The sequence below is a fragment of the Danio rerio genome, chromosome 22 (genome assembly GCF_052040795.2).
Source record: "Danio rerio strain M-AB ecotype USA chromosome 22, GRCz13ab, whole genome shotgun sequence".
In the NCBI taxonomy this organism is placed as follows: Eukaryota; Metazoa; Chordata; class Actinopteri; order Cypriniformes; family Danionidae; genus Danio; species Danio rerio.
Window position 1 is genome coordinate 37,282,585 of NC_141042.1, and position 18,739 is coordinate 37,301,323.

The 18,739-nt window shown below is 38.0% G+C and overlaps 1 protein-coding gene across 1 annotated transcript in view; it reads right to left on the minus strand.

Annotated features, from left to right (window-relative positions):
* The window catches only part of rnf123 (ring finger protein 123), a 237,633-nt gene that overhangs the window by 40,195 nt on the left and 178,699 nt on the right, over positions 1 to 18,739 (minus strand). Inside the window, exon 36 of the mRNA XM_087304671.1 lies at positions 18,466 to 18,596. Within this exon, the coding sequence (XP_087160797.1) occupies positions 18,466 to 18,596 (131 nt within the window). The remainder of the gene's footprint in view (positions 1 to 18,465; positions 18,597 to 18,739) is intronic.

The window sequence follows — 18,739 nt, forward strand, 5'->3', positions numbered from 1 at the left end:
TTTTTAGCACGTTTAGCATTTTGAATTAGTTTTGTTTCTGTTTTAGAGTAGTTTAGCAAATTACTAACATTTCTTAGCACATTTGGCTAACCCTTTATTATTGCTAATGTTTTTAAAGTTTTAACATGCTGCTTGCCTAATGCTAGCATGAACATACTGTTTAGCACGTCCATCACTTTAAAATCAGTCTGTTTTTATTCTAAAGTGAATTAGTAAATTGCTAACACTTATTAGCACATGGCTAAACCTTCACTATTGCTAATATTTGTAAAGTTTTAACATGCTGCTTGCCTGATTTTAGCATGAACATGTCTTTAGCATGTTCACCACTTTGCATATGCATTGTTTTTATTCTAGTGTGAATTAGCAAGTTGCTAATATTTTATAGCACATAGCTAACCCTTTACTATTGCTAATATTTTTAAAGTTTTAACATGCTGCTTGACTGATTTTAGCATGAACATACTGTTTAGCATGTTCGCCACTTTAACTTCGGTCTGTTTTTTGTTCTAGAGTGAATTAGTAAGTTGCAAACACTTATTAGCATATGGTTTACCCTTCACTCTTGCTAATATTTTTAAGGTTTTACATGCTGCTTGCCTGGTTTTAGCACGAACATGTCTTTAGCATGTTCACCACATTGAGTTTGCTTTGTTTTAGTAAGATGTTAACATTTTGTAGCACACGGCTAACACTTCACTATTGCTAATGTTGTTAAAGTTTTAACATGCTGCTTTTTCCTGATTTGAATGCATGAACAGGTCTTTAGCATTTTTACCACATTGAATTTATTTAGTTTTTATTTTATAGTAGTTAACAAGTTGCTAACATGTCTTAGCACATAGCTAATCCTTCACTATTGCTAATATTTGCAAGTTAACATGCTGTTTGCCTGGTTTTAGCATGAACATGTCTTTAGCCTGTTCACCACTTTGGATTTGCTTTGTTTTTATTCTAGACTGAATTAGTAAGTAGCTAACATTTCTTAGCGCATAGCTAAGCCTTAACGGTCACACTTTATTTTGATGGTCAGTTTGTGAAATTTAAGTTACATTGCATCTACATGCCAACTAATTCTCATTAGATTGTAAGTAGACTGTTAGGTTTGGGGTTAGTGTTAGTGTCCCTGCTGAAAAATCCAGCTTAAACCAGTCTAGGCTGGTTGGCTGGTTTTAGCTGGTTGACCAGCCTGGTATTAGAGGGGTTTTGGCCATTTCCAGGCTGGTTTCCAGCCATTTCCAGCATGGTCTTAGCTGGTCAGGCTGAAAAATTACCAGCCAAATCCAGCTAAAACCAGCTTGACCAGCCTAGTTTAAGCTGGATATAGCTGGTTTTGGCTGGACTCCCAGTTTGGCTAGGCTGGTCAAGCTGGTTTTAGCTGGTCATCTCCCAGCCTGACCAGCTAAGACCAGGCTGGAAATGGCTGGAAACCAGACTGGAAGTGGCCAAAACCCCTCTAAAACCAGCCTGGTCAACAAGCTAAAACCAGCCAACCAGCCTAGGCTGGTTTAAGCTGGATTTTTCAGCAAGGGTAAATTGACATATACTTGTAAAGTTTCTTGTAGTCAGTTAAATGTCTATTAAAGGAGCAGTATCAGCAGATATTAAGCAGACAGTCTACTAATACTTTGATGAGCCATCAAAATATAGTGTTACTAATTTTAGAAATGGCTTCTTGCAACCGAACAACAGAAAACAAACCAACTGAGAACTGTAAAACCCTTAAGTTAAGTCAACTCAAACCGTCTGAGGAAACCGATTGCTACAAACAATTTGAGTTAAAAAATTAATCTATATGAGTACTGTGAACTTACTCCATTTAAGTTGAAGTAATGAGGTATTTAATTAACTCATTACTTTCAACACGGAGTTCAAAACTCGTTTCAAATGAGTAGAATAAACTTTCGGTCAATTTTGAGTTAACTACACTCATTTCGTTTGATGAAGTTGACTGTTGAGTTCTACAGTGTATCTGAACTGATGGCTTAATGTGATTATGTCCATTAGCAGCTTCGCTAGTCTAATGAGATGGATTTGTTTTGCTCTGTTAAGAGGAGATCCGCTGGTTTGACCTGTTTTTCGAGGGGTGCAGTAAAAGTTGCGTAGCTTCACGCTGGACGTAGCTTTTGAAGTGCTAATGCAGACCACCTACGGTCCGTCTTTCCTCATTAATCTCTCTGTTCTTCAGTGTAAATGCGTTCCTCTAAAGCGGCGCAGTGAATCTGCACTGCCTCCAGCACTCATTCATTATGCATAGCTGCTGTTTCCAGGCGTTTTGAGAATGACAAAGGTTGCACAGTTGGATCAAGGTTTCTTTCTAACAGTGGAATTTTTTTTTTAATTCTGCTACTGTAAAAAGATTAGCAGAGTTTATTAAAATCATCTTCAATGCACTGTATAATCATCTTTAGTTGGATAATGTGCTTATATATTGTTCTTAGTAATTTATAATAGTTGATGTAGCATTTATTAATAGCTATGACTAATTATTAAATGTGTATGGATAGTTTTAAAGTTGTTTTATTTCTATTTAACATTGAAGTGTTTTTTACGTTTGTACATTTAAAAAAAATGTCAATTTTAATAAAAATCAATTCAAATCTGAAATTGCTGCAGTTTAGTGTGCTTTAAAATCTATAAAAATGTATGATACATAACATAAATACTATCAATTAAGTACTAAATGTATTGATTATAGCATTATTTAAAATATTAATATGTATTACAGACTTTGGGCTCTGTTTAGATGATCCATGCGCAAGTCCAAAGCGCAGGGCGCAAAAGCAGTAAGTGTGAGTCAGAATCCACTTTTGCTATTTTAAGGACTGAAAAATCAGTTAAAAAGAGCATCTACAGCGCGAGAATGAGAGATGAGCCTCCTCATTCTTTAAATTCGCGCCTATTGCACCATTCGCACAGCGCAATTCACATATGCCACAGCCATATCACCCTGCAGCCCAAGACCGGTTACTCACTGAAGCTAAGCAGGGCTGAGCCTGGTCAGTACCTGGATGGGAGACCACTAGGGAACACTAGGTTGCTGTTGGAAGTGGTGTTAGTGAGACCAGCAGGGGGCGCTCAACCTGAGGTGTATGTGAGTCCTAATGCCCCAGTAAAAGTGAAGGGGACACTACACTGTCAGTGGGCGCCGTCTTTCGGATGAGACGTTAAACCGAGGTCCTGACTCTCTGTGGTCATTAAAAATCCCATGGCAATTCTCGTGAAAGAGCAGGGGTGTAACCCCGGTGTCCTGGCCAAAGTCCCTCTATCGGCCCTTACGATCATGGCTTCCCAGTCATCCCCTTCCACCGAATTGGCTCGATCACTGTCTCTCCACTCCACCTATAGCTGGTGTGTGGTGAGCACACTGGCGCCATTGTCCTGTGGCTGCCGTCGCATCATCCAAGTGGATGCTGCACACTGGTGGTGGTGTGGAGAGACCCCCCTCATGATTGTGAAGCGCTTTGGGTGTATGGCAATACACAATAAATGTGCTATATAAATACACATTACATCATTTGCGCTGTGCCATTCGTGCATATCGCGCCGCAGGATGTCTATTTGCGCGTTAGCATTGACTTAACATGTAAATCACTCGCGCTTGACATGCGTTCCACGTCTGATGTGAACGCAGCATAATTGAGATGCTGTGGCAGGACCTTAAAAATACAATTCATGCTCGAAAGCCCTCCAATGTGACTGAATATCAATTCTGCCAGCTGACAAATCAATATCTACAAGCTGTAAAAACTATTTTAGTTTCAGTTGACAAAAAGTATTACACACACTAAACACACAAGACTTTACACACTACAATATTTTTTTCCTCAGTAAACTGACGATTTATTAAAGGGTCATGAAACACCAAAACACATTTTTTGAGCTGTTGACAGTCGTATATGTGTCCCACACTGCTAAAAACACTATTAGGACACCTATATTTCACTAAAAAGTGTAAATTGGTTGTTTTTGCATTATTTCAAGCAAATTCGTACTTCCGGTTTGAAACAAATTTTTGAAGCTGCGTCACGGTCATGACATAATAGCGTGTATTCCAGCGTGCAGACTGGACGCCTGTGCCAGAGTGTGTCTTATTACGTCTTACAGTGTGTTGCATTAATGCATGAGTAAAGCTTGGTTCAAACCAATCAGCGAGCTCTCTTATGCAACTTCATTAATATTCATTACTGTCACAGTGTTTAGACGGCAGAGACAACCACATTGTATTGGCAAAACAAGCGTGAAGTGTTGCTTTTATAGTTTGCTGCAGTTAAGTTTCGTTTTCATTTTCTCTCTGTCAGAGCGTAGCTGGCGTCACGTGTGGATTAACAGTGTACGCGACGCTCGACAACAATAACTTACGTGTCTAAGGAGGAACATTGTTTACCTGAGAGCTGTTCTCATCTGCAAACGCTGAGATCCGGATTCGCTTGTAGTATTCTCTTCATAAAGACGCGGCTCTAACTTAGTTGCTGGTGATTGTCCTGTCTCTACAGATTTGGTAAGTGAGCGACCAGTGCTCTTTGTTTATTCAGTTTGTTCGTATCTAACAAACTATTGCACCGAGTGTAAACATGTTAGCACCACAACCAAACTTTAACCTCGTGTAGGGTTTTTAACCGCATTTAGTGACCGGAATAACACACGCGGTTTTCTGACGCTACCTGCCGTGTGCATCTAAGTTTCCGGGAAATGCTGAGGTTTTTTTCCTCTCATTCGCCGTGCGGTATCAAACATTGCAAGAAAAATACACGCTTAGAGCAGCTCCTCGAATCAAATATCTCGTTTGTCGCGAGGGACATGAATGAATTCCCTGAATGAAAGAGCCAAACTGCAGTTAAAGTCCACCATTTAATAATTTGGCAAATAATTCGACTACAGATGTCCATGTAAGTTAAACACCATCACTTTCTCCTGTGTGTGTGTGTGTGTGTGTATTTTGACTCTGATACTCGCGCGTGCCCAAATAGACACTCCCACAACATCCCACTTTTCGTCCTCCAACACTCCCCCCTAAACAGAGCTGGACACGCCCACTTTTCTGACTTTTTCCAAAGTAGAGGTGTGAAAACACCCTGCTGAAACGAGGGGGTTTCATGGCCCTTTAATAACATTTAGATTTTCAACAAACTGATCATTTCATTGTTTTTTTTATTTGACTATATATCTAAAATGCTTTAATTAAAAAGTATGATTTTATTTTTCCACCATACGAAACTGCTTATGAAGCACAGGGGAATAAACAACGCAATAACAATATCAGCAGTGGGAATTTGAATACGACACTCAGGGAATGAAGCCAGTTTCTACTTCACTAATTCTTCCATTAAACTTCACACACAATATGTTTGAATATAAATCAATAATCTCGATGAGCACAGATTAGAGCTGAACGCCCTGCAGATTTGGACAGGCTACCGAGCTGAAAGTTTGGCCAAGTGCTTTAATAATAACCTGTTAAATGAAGACGGTAGCACTGCTTCTGATACAACATGAGGGAGCGTAGCAGTTTTGATTTAATAACACAGCATCAGATATTGGCAGAGACGCAAAATAATGAAGCGGTGGACATATTTCCACATACTAATTAATGTTGTTCGGGCAGCACCTGCCCTGCGCTGGCAAGCTTATAGTGAGCTGAAGGGAAAAACAGAAATAAAAATGAAGATATTTGTGAAATAAAATAAGAGATTTGAGAAGAGACGACTTATGCTGGAATAGTTGGTGGTTCATTCCACTGTGGCAACCTCTGAAACACACACTACGACGAAGGAAAAGTCGTTCTAACTTTCAAAAAAACAAAAGAAAAGTCTGATGTGTGTAAATATTTCTTCTATTTCTCTCTAAGAAAATGGCGGTAAACATGAGCTCAACAGAACCACTTTGCAGGTTTATACTGAGCCTAGACTGTAGACACTACTAACCAATGTGGCCAACAATAATTAGTGACTCATGTTTAATTTTGAAAACTCTTCGACTTGCCAAACATGGTATAAAATACTAATACATTTTATAACACAGGCTCATTGGAAATACATGCTTCAGCCTACATATTTATGAAACTGCATACACTTACTTCAACAAACATTTGACTGCAGTTTATAGGGAAAATAAACACTAGGGGACAGTATGATGGCAACAACTGTTTTCATGCATATCACAAAACAACTTCACGCTGTCTATAATTTATAATCAAATATGTTTCCTTCACTTATTTATCTCCATATGGACAACGTTTCTGCCATGGTCAGTTTGATCAGTAGCGCGCTTTGTACGATATTGTACTTGTGATGCAGAGCGCTCGGGTTAAAAAGATGGAAAAGCAACGTAAAATCAAGGTAAATCTATGCCAAAAAAATTGGGGTATGACAAACCCCAATTTAATCGTAGAGGTGTACAAGAAGGACGTGTATCTGAAACCTACAACAAAATAACATATTTCAGATTCACAAAAATGTAGATAGCGCCCTCTAGTGGATATACAGTTGAAACCAGAAGTTTACGTACACTGTAAAAAAAGAAACTTTTTTTTTTTTTTAATGTCTGATAGTAAATCATACTAACTGTTTACTATTTTAGGTCTGTTAGGATTACCTGAATGACTTACATTTGCTAATTGCCAGAATAATGAGAGAATTTTTTTTTTTTTTTGAGAATTTGTTTATTAATTTCTAGAGAGTCAAAAGTTTACACACATTTCCTTGGTATTTTTTAGCTTTGCTTTTAAACTGTATAACTTTGGTCAAATGTTTTGTGTATCCTTCCACAAGCTTCTCACTATAGTTTGCAGGAATTTTGGCCCATTCCTCCTGACAGAATTGGTGTAACTGAGTCAGTTTTGTAGGCTGTCTTGCTCGCACAAGGTTTTTCAACTCTGCCTGCAAATTTTCTATAGGATTGAGATCAGGGCTTTGTGATGGCCACTCTAAAACATTCACTCTGTTGTCCTTAAAGCACATTTTAATAAATTTGGCAGTATGCTTAGGGTCATGGTCTGTTTGGAAGACCCATTTGTGGCCAAGTTTTAATTTCCTGGCTGATGTCTTGAGATGTTGCTTCAGTATTTCTACACAATGCTCTTTCTTCATGATGCCATCTATGCTGAGAAGTGGACCAGTCACTCCTGCAGCAAAACAGCCCCACAACATGATGCTGCCGGTCCCATACTTCACAATTGGGATGGTGTTGCTAGGCTTGTAAGCTTTCCCCTTTGTCCTCCAAATGTAACACTGGTTATTATGGCCAAACAGTTCAATCTTAGTTCCATCAGACCACAGGACATGTCTCAAAAAATTATTATTTTTCCCAGGGTAGTTTAGCAAAATGTAATCTGGCTTTTTTTTGTTGATTCTGGCTTGTTGATTTTCCCATGTTGTCACACAAGGAATCAGCGTGTTTGAGGTTTTCCTTAAATACTATTCTACAGTTGTGCCTCCAATTAACTCACATGTTATCAATTAGCCAATCAGAAACTTCCAAAACCTTGACTCCATCATCTGAGCTTTTTCAGAGGCAGAATAATCTTATTGTATGTAAACTTGACTTTCAAGAAGTCATAACAAAATATCTTGTTATTCTGCTAGTAAGCAGAACAGAAACACATTTGATAATCCTAACGTACCTAAAAGAGAAAAAGTTTAGGCACATTAACATCTGACTTTTTCAAATGGTTACATGCCATTTTATACAGTGTATGTAAACTTCTGCTTTCAACTGTATATACATAGCTAGCGAAGTGATATGCAGGTAAACCTCACTCCTCTGACTCCGTCTTTGGCTTTCTTGTTAGAGCAATCAACTCCCATGAAAAGAATCAGCGGTTCAATCCCAGCTCAGTGTGGGTTGGGTGCAGTAGGACCGGTAGGTTACACATGGTGGCTCGTCCGGTATAGGAATGAGGTTTAGGAGGTGAGTGTAAGGGAGGCCAGCTAGTGAAGTACAATGCAGGTAAACCTCACTCCTCTGACTTCAAAAGATGCTCTAGCCACAGGCGCTAGGGCCAGGGTTTTTAGCCTCCTTATAAGAGCAACCAACTCCCATGCAAAGAATCACCAGTTCGATCCCAGTTCAGAGAGAGTTGGGTGCTTTAGAACCAGTGGGTTACACATGGAGGCTAGTCTGGGAAAGGACTGAGGTTTAGGGGGGTGAATAAAAAGGAGGCCAGCAAGCAAAGTACTGTTTTAGGTAAACTTCACTCCTCTTACCTCAAAAGGTGCTCTAGCGACAGAAGCTAGGTCCATGGATAGCAACCAACACCTACGCAAAGAATGTCCGGTTCATTCCCAGCTCAGAGCGGGTTGGGTGCAGTAGGACCGGTGCAACCCTTACATATAGGATTTATTGTTACAGGGATTGTTGCTCCAAGTAAAAAGTAATTAAACATAATTACGTGGGCTCTACAGTTATTATGCATTTAATAAATAAAGCTGAGGAGGAGGGATTAAAAGACCAGCATTTGCATTTGAACATGTGTGGAACACTAACATTAACTAACATTTTAAAGGAACAGTTCCCTGAAAATGAACGTTTCATTCTTCTGTTTAACACAAAGACAGATATTCTGAAGAAGAATGGAAACCAGCACCTATTACAGTTTTTCCCAGTGGCTTTGGTGCATTTCTCACTACACTATTTACATTTGCACAACAGGTCATGCATTTCTCAAAACAATTAGTCATTTGTGCACATCCTAGTAGCAGTTTCTCATTCTTTTCAACAAATTGCAGATGCTTTTGGACATGCATCAATTGCTTTCATACAACTCTCTGCTATTTATAAGATTATCATTTGCTTCTGTCTTGTCAGTCAAAATGAACTAAACTTGTAAATGCTGAATAGTCATTCCATATAAAACTAACAGTCCTCATTTCATTACTTGAGTCATTACAGACAAAAATAGTGAACCAGTTGTCAAAATCTGTCAAATTAATTTTATAAAACAAATTTAAACTTTATTTTCCTGAAAATGTCTTTAAAATTGAACTATTTGACGAATGATTTACAGGCCTGTGTATGTTATAGGCTCAGTTCCAATATGTTCTGCAATATTGTGTACAGTTGTGCACAGCTCTAGCTCAAGGGAGTTTATGTTTGTTGTAAATAAGGGTGTGTTTATTCTTTTGCACAATGCTTTGAGTAAATTAGGATTGCAAAGAGCAAATGCAGAGTAAAAATGTGAAACATACATATTCAGTGTCTTGTACTCAGATAACTCACTCAATGCAGTGATGTCTCAATTTACTGTAGTTTTCAAATGGCTGTGCGAATAGTCTATAGTGCTGTCTTGAGCATTTTCAGCAAGTGTCACCAAAATCTGACTTTTTTGCATTGAAAGAATGTCCAGAGTAAACTCATAATGAAAACATGACCAAGCCATTTGACTATCTTGTTCATAAACAATGGTGTCAGGACTTTTCATTTTGACGATACTGACAGTTTGATTGACATGAATACTTGCTTTTGAGGAATGAGCTCTCCATTTTGAGCATGTGACGCGGTTTTGCAGGTTATCAGCTAGGCTTTGCAGTTTGCACTAATTGTTTTGAGAAATGCATTAACAGTTGTGCAAATGTAAATAGTGTTGTGAGAAACGCACCAAAGCGACTGAGAAAAACTGTAACATCCATAGAAGAAAAAAAAAATATGAAGGACAATGGCTAATAAAAAAATAAAACAATTAAAGAAACTCAGGTTTGGAACAAGTTGAGGAGGAGCAAATGATGATTAAAAAATGACATTTGCTGTTTGTATTTAAATTGAGCTGAAATAACACAGTTTTTGAGTTTATTAGGACACAACCTAATTCTTTTATATTCAATCCACTTAAATTTGTAAAAATGAATCCCTTGTGTTGTCCCAAAACAAATCAGTTGCTTTTTTAGTGTAACTAATCAAAACTGCATCAAAATCAAACTGAACTGAAGCCACATAAATACTAAATCTACCCAAACTGCCAAAATTACACACTTTTAGTCTGGAACCTTTTTTAAAGACACAAATGTGCAACCCAATTACATCGTTAAAAACAAGTCCTGAGGCTCCGAGTGTCCCTTTTCACTTGGGCAAACAGTGCCAGGCTGCTCGACTGAGTTCAGATGTTGGCGGCTCTTAATGCGTCCCCTGAGTCTGTGCGCAACAGGTTGAAAAAAGACCCAAGGACAATTCCCATCTCAGAAATGAAGCCTGATACCAATGACCCAGTTTAATGTTGGAAAACAGAGGGAGAGAGAGACGGACGTGGTGTCCATGGCGACCCTCGGTCTCCATGACAACCAGAGAGACCAGCTTCTCCTTCATAAGGCTGGAGATTCACACCATGAGTGAAGAAAACACTCTCCGTCAAGAGTTTGAGTTCGTGGACAGGAGATCAGCTGATATCTGCCCATCATCTCTTATTGACAGAAGAGGGGAATCCCTGAGGAAACTAATAATTCAATGAGTCTCAAAATTAATTCCAAAGCTTCGCAACTGAAAACTTCTCAGTAAATTTTGTGATAGTAGTCGATGTTCTTGGGAGAAAAACAATTTAGTTTTGTGTGAGCACACAGCATGTGAATTCCCAGCATTGACCGACAGAAAGTAGTTTGTTTTGAAAGTGATTACTTTGATTTTAGGTCACAATTTTTACAATTAAGTACTAGCTCATCACCAGCCTATTGTTAAGATATTACCTGTTCAATTAGATCTATTGTATGATCTTATTCTGCATCCCAAAACCTAAACCCAACTTCTACCTTACTTACTTTATTTTTACTTATTCCTGGCCTCTTCTACCTTGCGGTGTAAAGGCTGAACAAAGTTTCCACCACCTTTTCCTGTCTCCAGCAACTGTTCTGGGGCTATTAATAAACAGCTAATTGGTAGCTTTTTAAGCTAGTAGTGTTAGTCAATAGTTTGTTAATATGGTGAATTGTGAACTAAACTAAAGTGTTACCAGTGACTTCTCTGTGTGAATTGTGCTTCATTTATCAATTGAAAAAAAGACTCATTTAAATGGCATTAAAATTGTGAAAGTGTGACAACACCAAAACAATCTTTGTTCAACAATATTTCATGAGTGAAATCCAGCCATTGCTGATTAGAAATCTCTTTGAGTTGCATGGTAATTTCTTCAACTAGCAATTACTTAATCAGTTTTGGTAACGAAAAAATGACCAACAGAAAATTGGTCGGTTGTGTTCGAGCTGTACAATAAAATGCTGAAAATAGACAATGGAGTGTTTTTAAAGTGATTTGGCAACTCTTTAGGTCACAGTTCTTGCTATTAACTACTGGTTTATTACCTGCCTTTTGGTAAGATATAACCTGTTCCATTAGATCTATTGTATGACCTTATTCTGCATCCCAAAACCTAAACCCAGCTTTTACCTTACTTACTTTACTTTTACTTATTCCTGGCCTCTTCTACCTTGCGGTGTAGAGGCTGAACAAAGTTTTTCACCACCTTCTCCTGTCTACAGCCACTGTTCTGGGGCTATTAATAAACAGCTAATTGGTAGCTTTTTAAGCTAGTAGTGTTAGTCAATAGTTTGTTAATATGGTGAATTGTAAGCTAAACTAAAGTGTTACCAGTGACTTCTCTGTGTGAATTGTGCTTCATTTATCAATTGAAAAAAAAGACTCATTTAAATGGCATTAAAATTGTGAAAATGTGACAACACCAAAACAATCTTTGTTCAACAATCGTTCATGAGTGAAATCCAGCCATTGCTGATTAGAAATCTCTTTGAGCTGCATGGTAATTTCTTCAACTAGCAATTACTCAATCAGTTTTGGTAACAAAAAAATGACCAACAGAAAATTGGTTGGTTGTGTTCGAGCTGTACAATAAAATGCTGAAAATAGACAATGGAGTGTTTTTAAAGTGATTTGGCAACTCTTTAGGTCACAGTTCTTGCTATTAACTACTGGCTTTATTACCTGCCTATTGGTAAGATATAACCTGTTCAATTAGATCTATTGTATGATCTTATTCTGCATCCCAAAACCTAAACCCAACTTCTACCTTACTTACTTTATTTTTACTTATTCCTGACCTCTTCTACCTTGCGGTGTAAAGGCTGAACAAAGTTTCCACCACCTTCTCCTGTCTCCAGCAACTATTCTGGGGCTATTAATAAACAGCTAATTGGTAGCTTTTTAAGCTAGTAGTGTTAGTCAATAGTTTGTTAATATGGTGAATTGTGAACTAAACTAAAGTGTTACCAGTGACTTCTCTGTGTGAATTGTGCTTCATTTATCAATTGAAAAAAGACTGATTTAAATGGCATTAAAATTGTGAAAATGTGACAACACCAAAACAATCTTTGTTCAACAATATTTCATGAGTGAAATCCAGCCATTGCTGATTAGAAATCTCTTTGAGTTGCATGGTAACTTCTTCAACTAGCAATTACTTAATCAGTTTTGGTAACGAAAAAATGACCAACAGAAAATTGGTTGGTTGTGTTCGAGCTGTACAATAAAATGCTGAAAATAGACAATGGAGTGATTTAAAAGTGATTTGGCAACTCTTTAGGTCACAGTTTTTACTATTAACTACTGGCTTATTACCTGCCTATTGGTAAGATATAACCTGTTCAATTAGATCTATTGTATGATCTTATTCTGCATCCCAAAACCTAAACCCAGCTTTTACCTTACTTACTTTACTTTTACATATTCCTGACCTCTTCTACCTTGCGGTGTAAAGGCTGAACAAAGTTTCCACCACCTTCTCCTGTCTCCAGCAACTGTTCTGGGGCTATTAATAAACAGCTAATTGGTAGCTTTTTAAGCTAGTAGTGTTAGTCAATAGTTTGTTAATATGGTGAATTGTGAACTAAACTAAAGTGTTACCAGTGACTTCTCTGTGTGAATTGTGCTTCATTTATCAATTGAAAAAAGACTCATTTAAATGGCATTAAAATTGTGAAAGTGTGACAACACCAAAACAATCTTTGTTCAACAATATTTCATGAGTGAAATCCAGCCATTGCTAATTAGAAATCTCTTTGAGTTGCATGGTAATTTCTTCAACTAGCAATTACTTAATCAGTTTTGGTAACGAAAAAATGACCAACAGAAAATTGGTTGGTTGTGTTCGAGCTGTACAATAAAATGCTGAAAATAGACAATGGAGTGATTTAAAAGTGATTTGGCAACTCTTTAGGTCACAGTTCTTGCTATTAACTACTGGCTTATTACCTGCCTATTGGTAAGATATAACCTGTTCCATTAGATCTATTGTATGATCTTATTCTGCATCCCAAAACCTAAACCCAACTTCTACCTTACTTACTTTACTTTTACTTATTCCTGGCCTCTTCTACCTTGCGGTGTAGAGGCTGAACAAAGTTTCCGCCACCTTCTCCTGTCTACAGCCACTGTTCTGGGGCAGTTTGGGTCTACTCCTCTCTTTTGGAATGCTGGGTTAAGTGAGTGCATCTGTTTCATTCGAGGCCTGTCTTTTAGACGTCTTCCTTGGGTTATTGCCTCTAGTATCTGCTTTGGAACCCTGTGGATTATCATCCTGATAACATGACCAAACCACCTCATCTTATGCTTGTCAATGCCATTTCAATCAGTGGTTCGACATGGTTTGTCCTGATGGTCTGGTTTTTTTACCCGGTCTCTATGAGCTTTGACAGAGACTCGTTTAAGGGTGTACTCACACTATGTACAGTTGTCTTAAACTGGGCCAAAGCACACTTGTCCCCCCTCCCGTCTCCCCCGACGGCCTCACATTATATTCGGGCCGGGGCATGCTTACATCATCGATGATGCGCAGCACAGTGGAGATTTCTTTAGTTATGTTGTTTGACATGCGGTGACACACAGTCAAATATTTCATCGAACAGATCAATCGCTTTTGATGCTCATAAACAATCATAATGTCTAGGAATTAGGAGGTTTGCTGAAGGTGTGCAGCTTTCGTGCCTAGTGAGGGGTTTGCGTCTTTAATAATCTACGACAGTTGGCGTTCACTGAACAGTAAGAATGATTCATTAATCCAAATGAAACAGTCCCTTAAAAGTCACGTCTCGCTTTCAGTTTCGAGGCTCTGCTGCGTTTTGCACTCACACACAAGTGTACCGCGCCAAAGCCCAAGTGAACTGCACTGAGGCACACCTCTTCCAACCGGGCCAAGGCCGGCCAAGTGAACCGTGTCTGAGCCTGATTCAGCACACTTCACAAAAGATCCGGGAAACGGGCCTGTGCACGGTTCAGATAGCACTGTGTGAGTACGCCCTAAGGTACCGCATCTCCATAACCAGCAATCTGTCGTTCCTGCTGCTGCAAGTAAGTGCCCAAGACTCACACCCATAGGTAAGAGTAGGCACATAGGTGGAGTTATAAACAGCTAGCTTTGTTCAGATGTAGATTTCGCTCTTTCCCAGAAAGGCTCTGTTTAAAGCGTGATTATCAGCACATTATCAGCATGTGCTAGAATCGTCATCTGTATTGAGTTCATGCGCACACCTTACTATTAATAAACAGCTAATTGGTAGCTTATTAACATAGTAGTGTTAGTTAATGGTGTGCTAATACTTTTTAATTGTAACCTAAAGTAAAGTATTAACAAAATTTTATGTGTGAATGTGCTTTATTTATCAATAATTATTTAAAAGGACTCATTTTAATGGCAATAATTTTGTGAAAATGTGTGATAACACCAAAGCAGTGTAAGGGTGCTTTCACGTATCTCTTTTGTCCAGTTAGCGCGGTTCGTTTGGCATATGTGAACAGGGCAATCGCGCTCTGTTCCGCGCCAAAGTAATCGCTCCGACATCGCTTGAATGAGGTGGTCTTGGCTCGATTGAAACGAACCCTGGAGTGGTTTGATTGCAGTGAGAAAGCGATCCGATCCGAGCGCGGTTATATCACAGTGTTTTATGGATATGTAATAGGCTTACGGCTATATGAACAGAGAATTATGAGTAGGGTGGGAAGTTTCGCGAGTCTCCGGATGCCCGCAAACGAGTGATGATCTCCCGGTAATCTCGCGTCTCCCTCCCGGTCCTCAAATAGGCATCGTCGCGCACCCTTCTCACCCCTCCCCACAGCGTCTCTCCTCAGACACGTCGTGCGCACCCTGTCAATCCCCACCAAACCACCACCTCTCCTGACAGCTTAGCGGGACGCTGCAAAATAAACCCTGACACTCTGACCAATGTGAGGAGAGTTTCCTCGCACGTGACTTGTTTTAGCTCTTTTGGTCCGATTAGAAACTTTGCAGTGTGAAAGCGAACCGCACCAAGAGCAAAGAGCAACAATGTAACAATTGTAATCTCTGTTTCGGAACAACTGAATCGATTCACAGGTGTGAAAGCACCCTAAGTGTGCTTTTGTTCGACAATCTTTCATGGGTGAAATCCAGCCATTGCTGGTTAGAAATTTATTTGAGTTGTGCAGGAATTTCTTTAACTAGCAATTCCTTAACCAGTTGGTCACAAAAAAATTGACCAACAGAAAATTGATTGGTTCTGTCGGAGCTGTACATTAAAATGCTGAAAGTAGACAATGCAGCGTTTTAAAGAAATTTTAATATTGTAACCAAACCTCAGGATTGCCACTTCCAAGAGAATTTTCCAGCCCAATGCATACTTTAGGATGCCTTCAGGGATCAGTGTCCACTAAGAAATTATTTAGTTTAAAGGAGGTAGCATATTCTTTGAGAAAGAGGGGTGAATTATTTTAAAAAAGGATTTGGAATCAATGTTTAATAATATAAAAACAGTACAACATGATTTGATTTAACTAAATATTTTCTTTTTCTCCATTGGTTTATACTGAATCCCCTGCCTCTTTATTTATTTATTCTTTTTCTCCATTGGTTTATACATGCGTGAATGTTTTATTTGAGTTTGTTTGTTTTTCAGTTCTGGTGTTGTTTTGTATTGTTAACTTTTGAAAGAGCCAAATAAAAGTTTGTGTCCGCAAGAAAGAAATATTTTGGCAGCCACGGCACATCATATATAATTTTATTTAATTATTTCTTTTGCCTGTAGATTAAATAAGGAAATGACATTAGATTCTGAATTTCACATCTGTTATTCCACATCTGTCGTCTATATGAAGAAGGTGTTTGACCTTCAGGTTTACTTTTCCTGTTCTACATTTAAAAGACAAATTGGGCTTTCAGGTTCTGCCGTCATCCTGACTGCAGCTCTCTGAACACCTGTTCAACTGCTCATTAACACAAATATCATAATCATAAATCAAAAACAGAGGAAATAAAAGTAATAGTTACACTTCACACAGTAAAATGCTCGATTTAGAGAAATCTTTCCATCCCCAAAGGCAGGAAAAAATACTAATAAATGGGTCAATTTATGCTCAGGGCGTCAATTAAATATTACTATATTTAATTATTACTAATATATTTAAATTCAACATTTTTTATTTATTTTTCTTAATTGTTTCTAGTATCATTTCAAAATCCCAATTCACCTACAAATCCCATTTTCAACCCATTTCCAATGCCAAAATGAACGCTGAGAGCACTGGTCACTGACTTTCTGGAAACCCAAATCTCCTGTAACCAGTGTAGGGTGTTGTAGAGTATCAGAAACAACAAATACTGTAAATAATCTGTGCTGTTCCTGACTGCCTAAAGACCGTGTTGTGATGCCCGATTCTCTGCCCGAGAGGAGCTGTTTAGACGTGTGGGCACAGCGTACATGGAAATGCATCCACTTAGAGTAAATAATTAATCAAGGCCTCTTACAGTAAAGCGGAGGCTGTAGATTGGAGTGGAGCGTCTACTGTACTGCATATAGTTAGAGCAGGAGGAATTGATCTGCACTGCAGCACCGTTGAGCAAGAGAGGATTTCCTAAAGCCATTTACAGCTACTTCAGTGCAGAAAATCACATTATAAATAGGGCTGTCAACTCAGAATGTGCATTCAGTACATTTTTAAATACAATGATGTGTATTTCAGTGTTGTCATAATTAATGAATTACATTAATATTCTGCAATTACCACTAGATACAGCGCTCAGCATAAATGAGTACGCCTCGCTTTGAAAATAAATAATTTTTATCTGTTTCTCAGTGAATATAGGTCACATATTTTGGTGCATTTGAACAAAACAGATTTATTAAATGGATATATTTATTAAAATAATACTTTAGCCACCGAATATCTTTAGAATTAGAAAGAAAATACATTTAAATTCGTAGGAAATATAAAAAAAAAATGACAAACTACAAAATTTCGACAAATTTTAGGACATTTTTTTTTGTTTCTCTTAAATTTTGCTCTTTTTAAAATTGTTTATTTTTTATTTTTCCCTAACATAAGAATTTGTGTGTACTAATTTTAGATGGTTTTCATAAATTATCTCCAGATTTGGCTTCAGTACTGACCCAGCCCAAACTTTTTTCGTATGAAGGGCCAAAAACCAATATCATTAGGAGCCGAGGGCCGTAAATAAATAAACCATTTTACATTAAAGTTGCCATGGGTAATTGCCTAATTTATTTTATGATATTTAAAAATAACTAGAAAACATTGTTCTATTGGAATTTCCATTTCAAAATGGCCGCCGCCTGACACTAGCGGCATCTAGTGGCTGTTTCCCAATTAGCAACAGAGTGTCGCCTCTTGGTGATTCTATGCTCTTCGGTGGAGTTCAATGCTGAATACACCAGTCAAGCAGAATCTCCTTTTGCCTTGATTCCCTCACCAAAGTCTCTGCATTATCCTCTCTACATCGGGTAACATTATGTACATTTTAAACTAAATTCCAGCATTAAAAATAAAACAAACAAATAAAAAGGTATATTAAATATGCACAAATATGATATTGTAAAGCTTCCTATAGAAAATATTAATTTAAATGTGAGATTTGTAAGGGGTGAACACTGTATATTAATATCAAGGATATGGCTCTCAAATCTAATTGATATATTTTTTTTAAATATAGTTTTTATTTTTAAGTAGTGTCATTTAGAAGGTACATGTATAAGAGACTTCTAAAAATACATTGTTGCTTGAAATTGTCTTTAAAACGGATTTCTCTTTGGGGGAACTGAATCATGATCATGAGTTTGGAAATGCAGGTCAAACAGTAAAAAATATTAATTTAATTTATTTAGGACCATTTTAAAACAGCTGTCAATCTAAAATCTCTCTAATTAAAATAATAATAATAAAACATTGAATGAAATCCTTTCACCTGGTAAGTAAGAGCTCAAGTGGATGATAATTATAGCCTATCTTAGTCACTGCATGGTTTTGATCTCAATGTCTGAAATAAGAGCCGAGTGAAAGGGCTCCTTGGCTATTTTAGGAAAACAATCCTTTTTTTTCCACATCACAGAATATGGAAGGCTATTCTAAGAAATGGAGTATATTTAGATGGTAAACGTTGCATATGAAAGCAGGTGATGCGGCAAACATGCTGTGGGCTCAGGATAAGAGCCCAATGAATATGCAGAGCTTGATTTGCTATGTTTTAGAGAACTGAAGTGATCTTACATGTGTGCAGAGAGAAGTGTTTACGGTCGGTGGCGGTGGAGGATCCACTTTCTCCTTCTCCCAGCAGGTACTGGATGGAGCGCAGCTGGAAACAGGGGTCCGACAGCAGCACAGACGCAGCCCTCGAGACACTGGAGGAGCAAACAGGGACACTGTTCAGCTGCTGGTTATCAGACGCAGCACATGCTGTCATGTTTATTTTTTATAGAGTCAAAAGGGTCATTTGGATATGTGGTGAACAGCTATGCCAATATATGAAAAATAAATAAAAGTC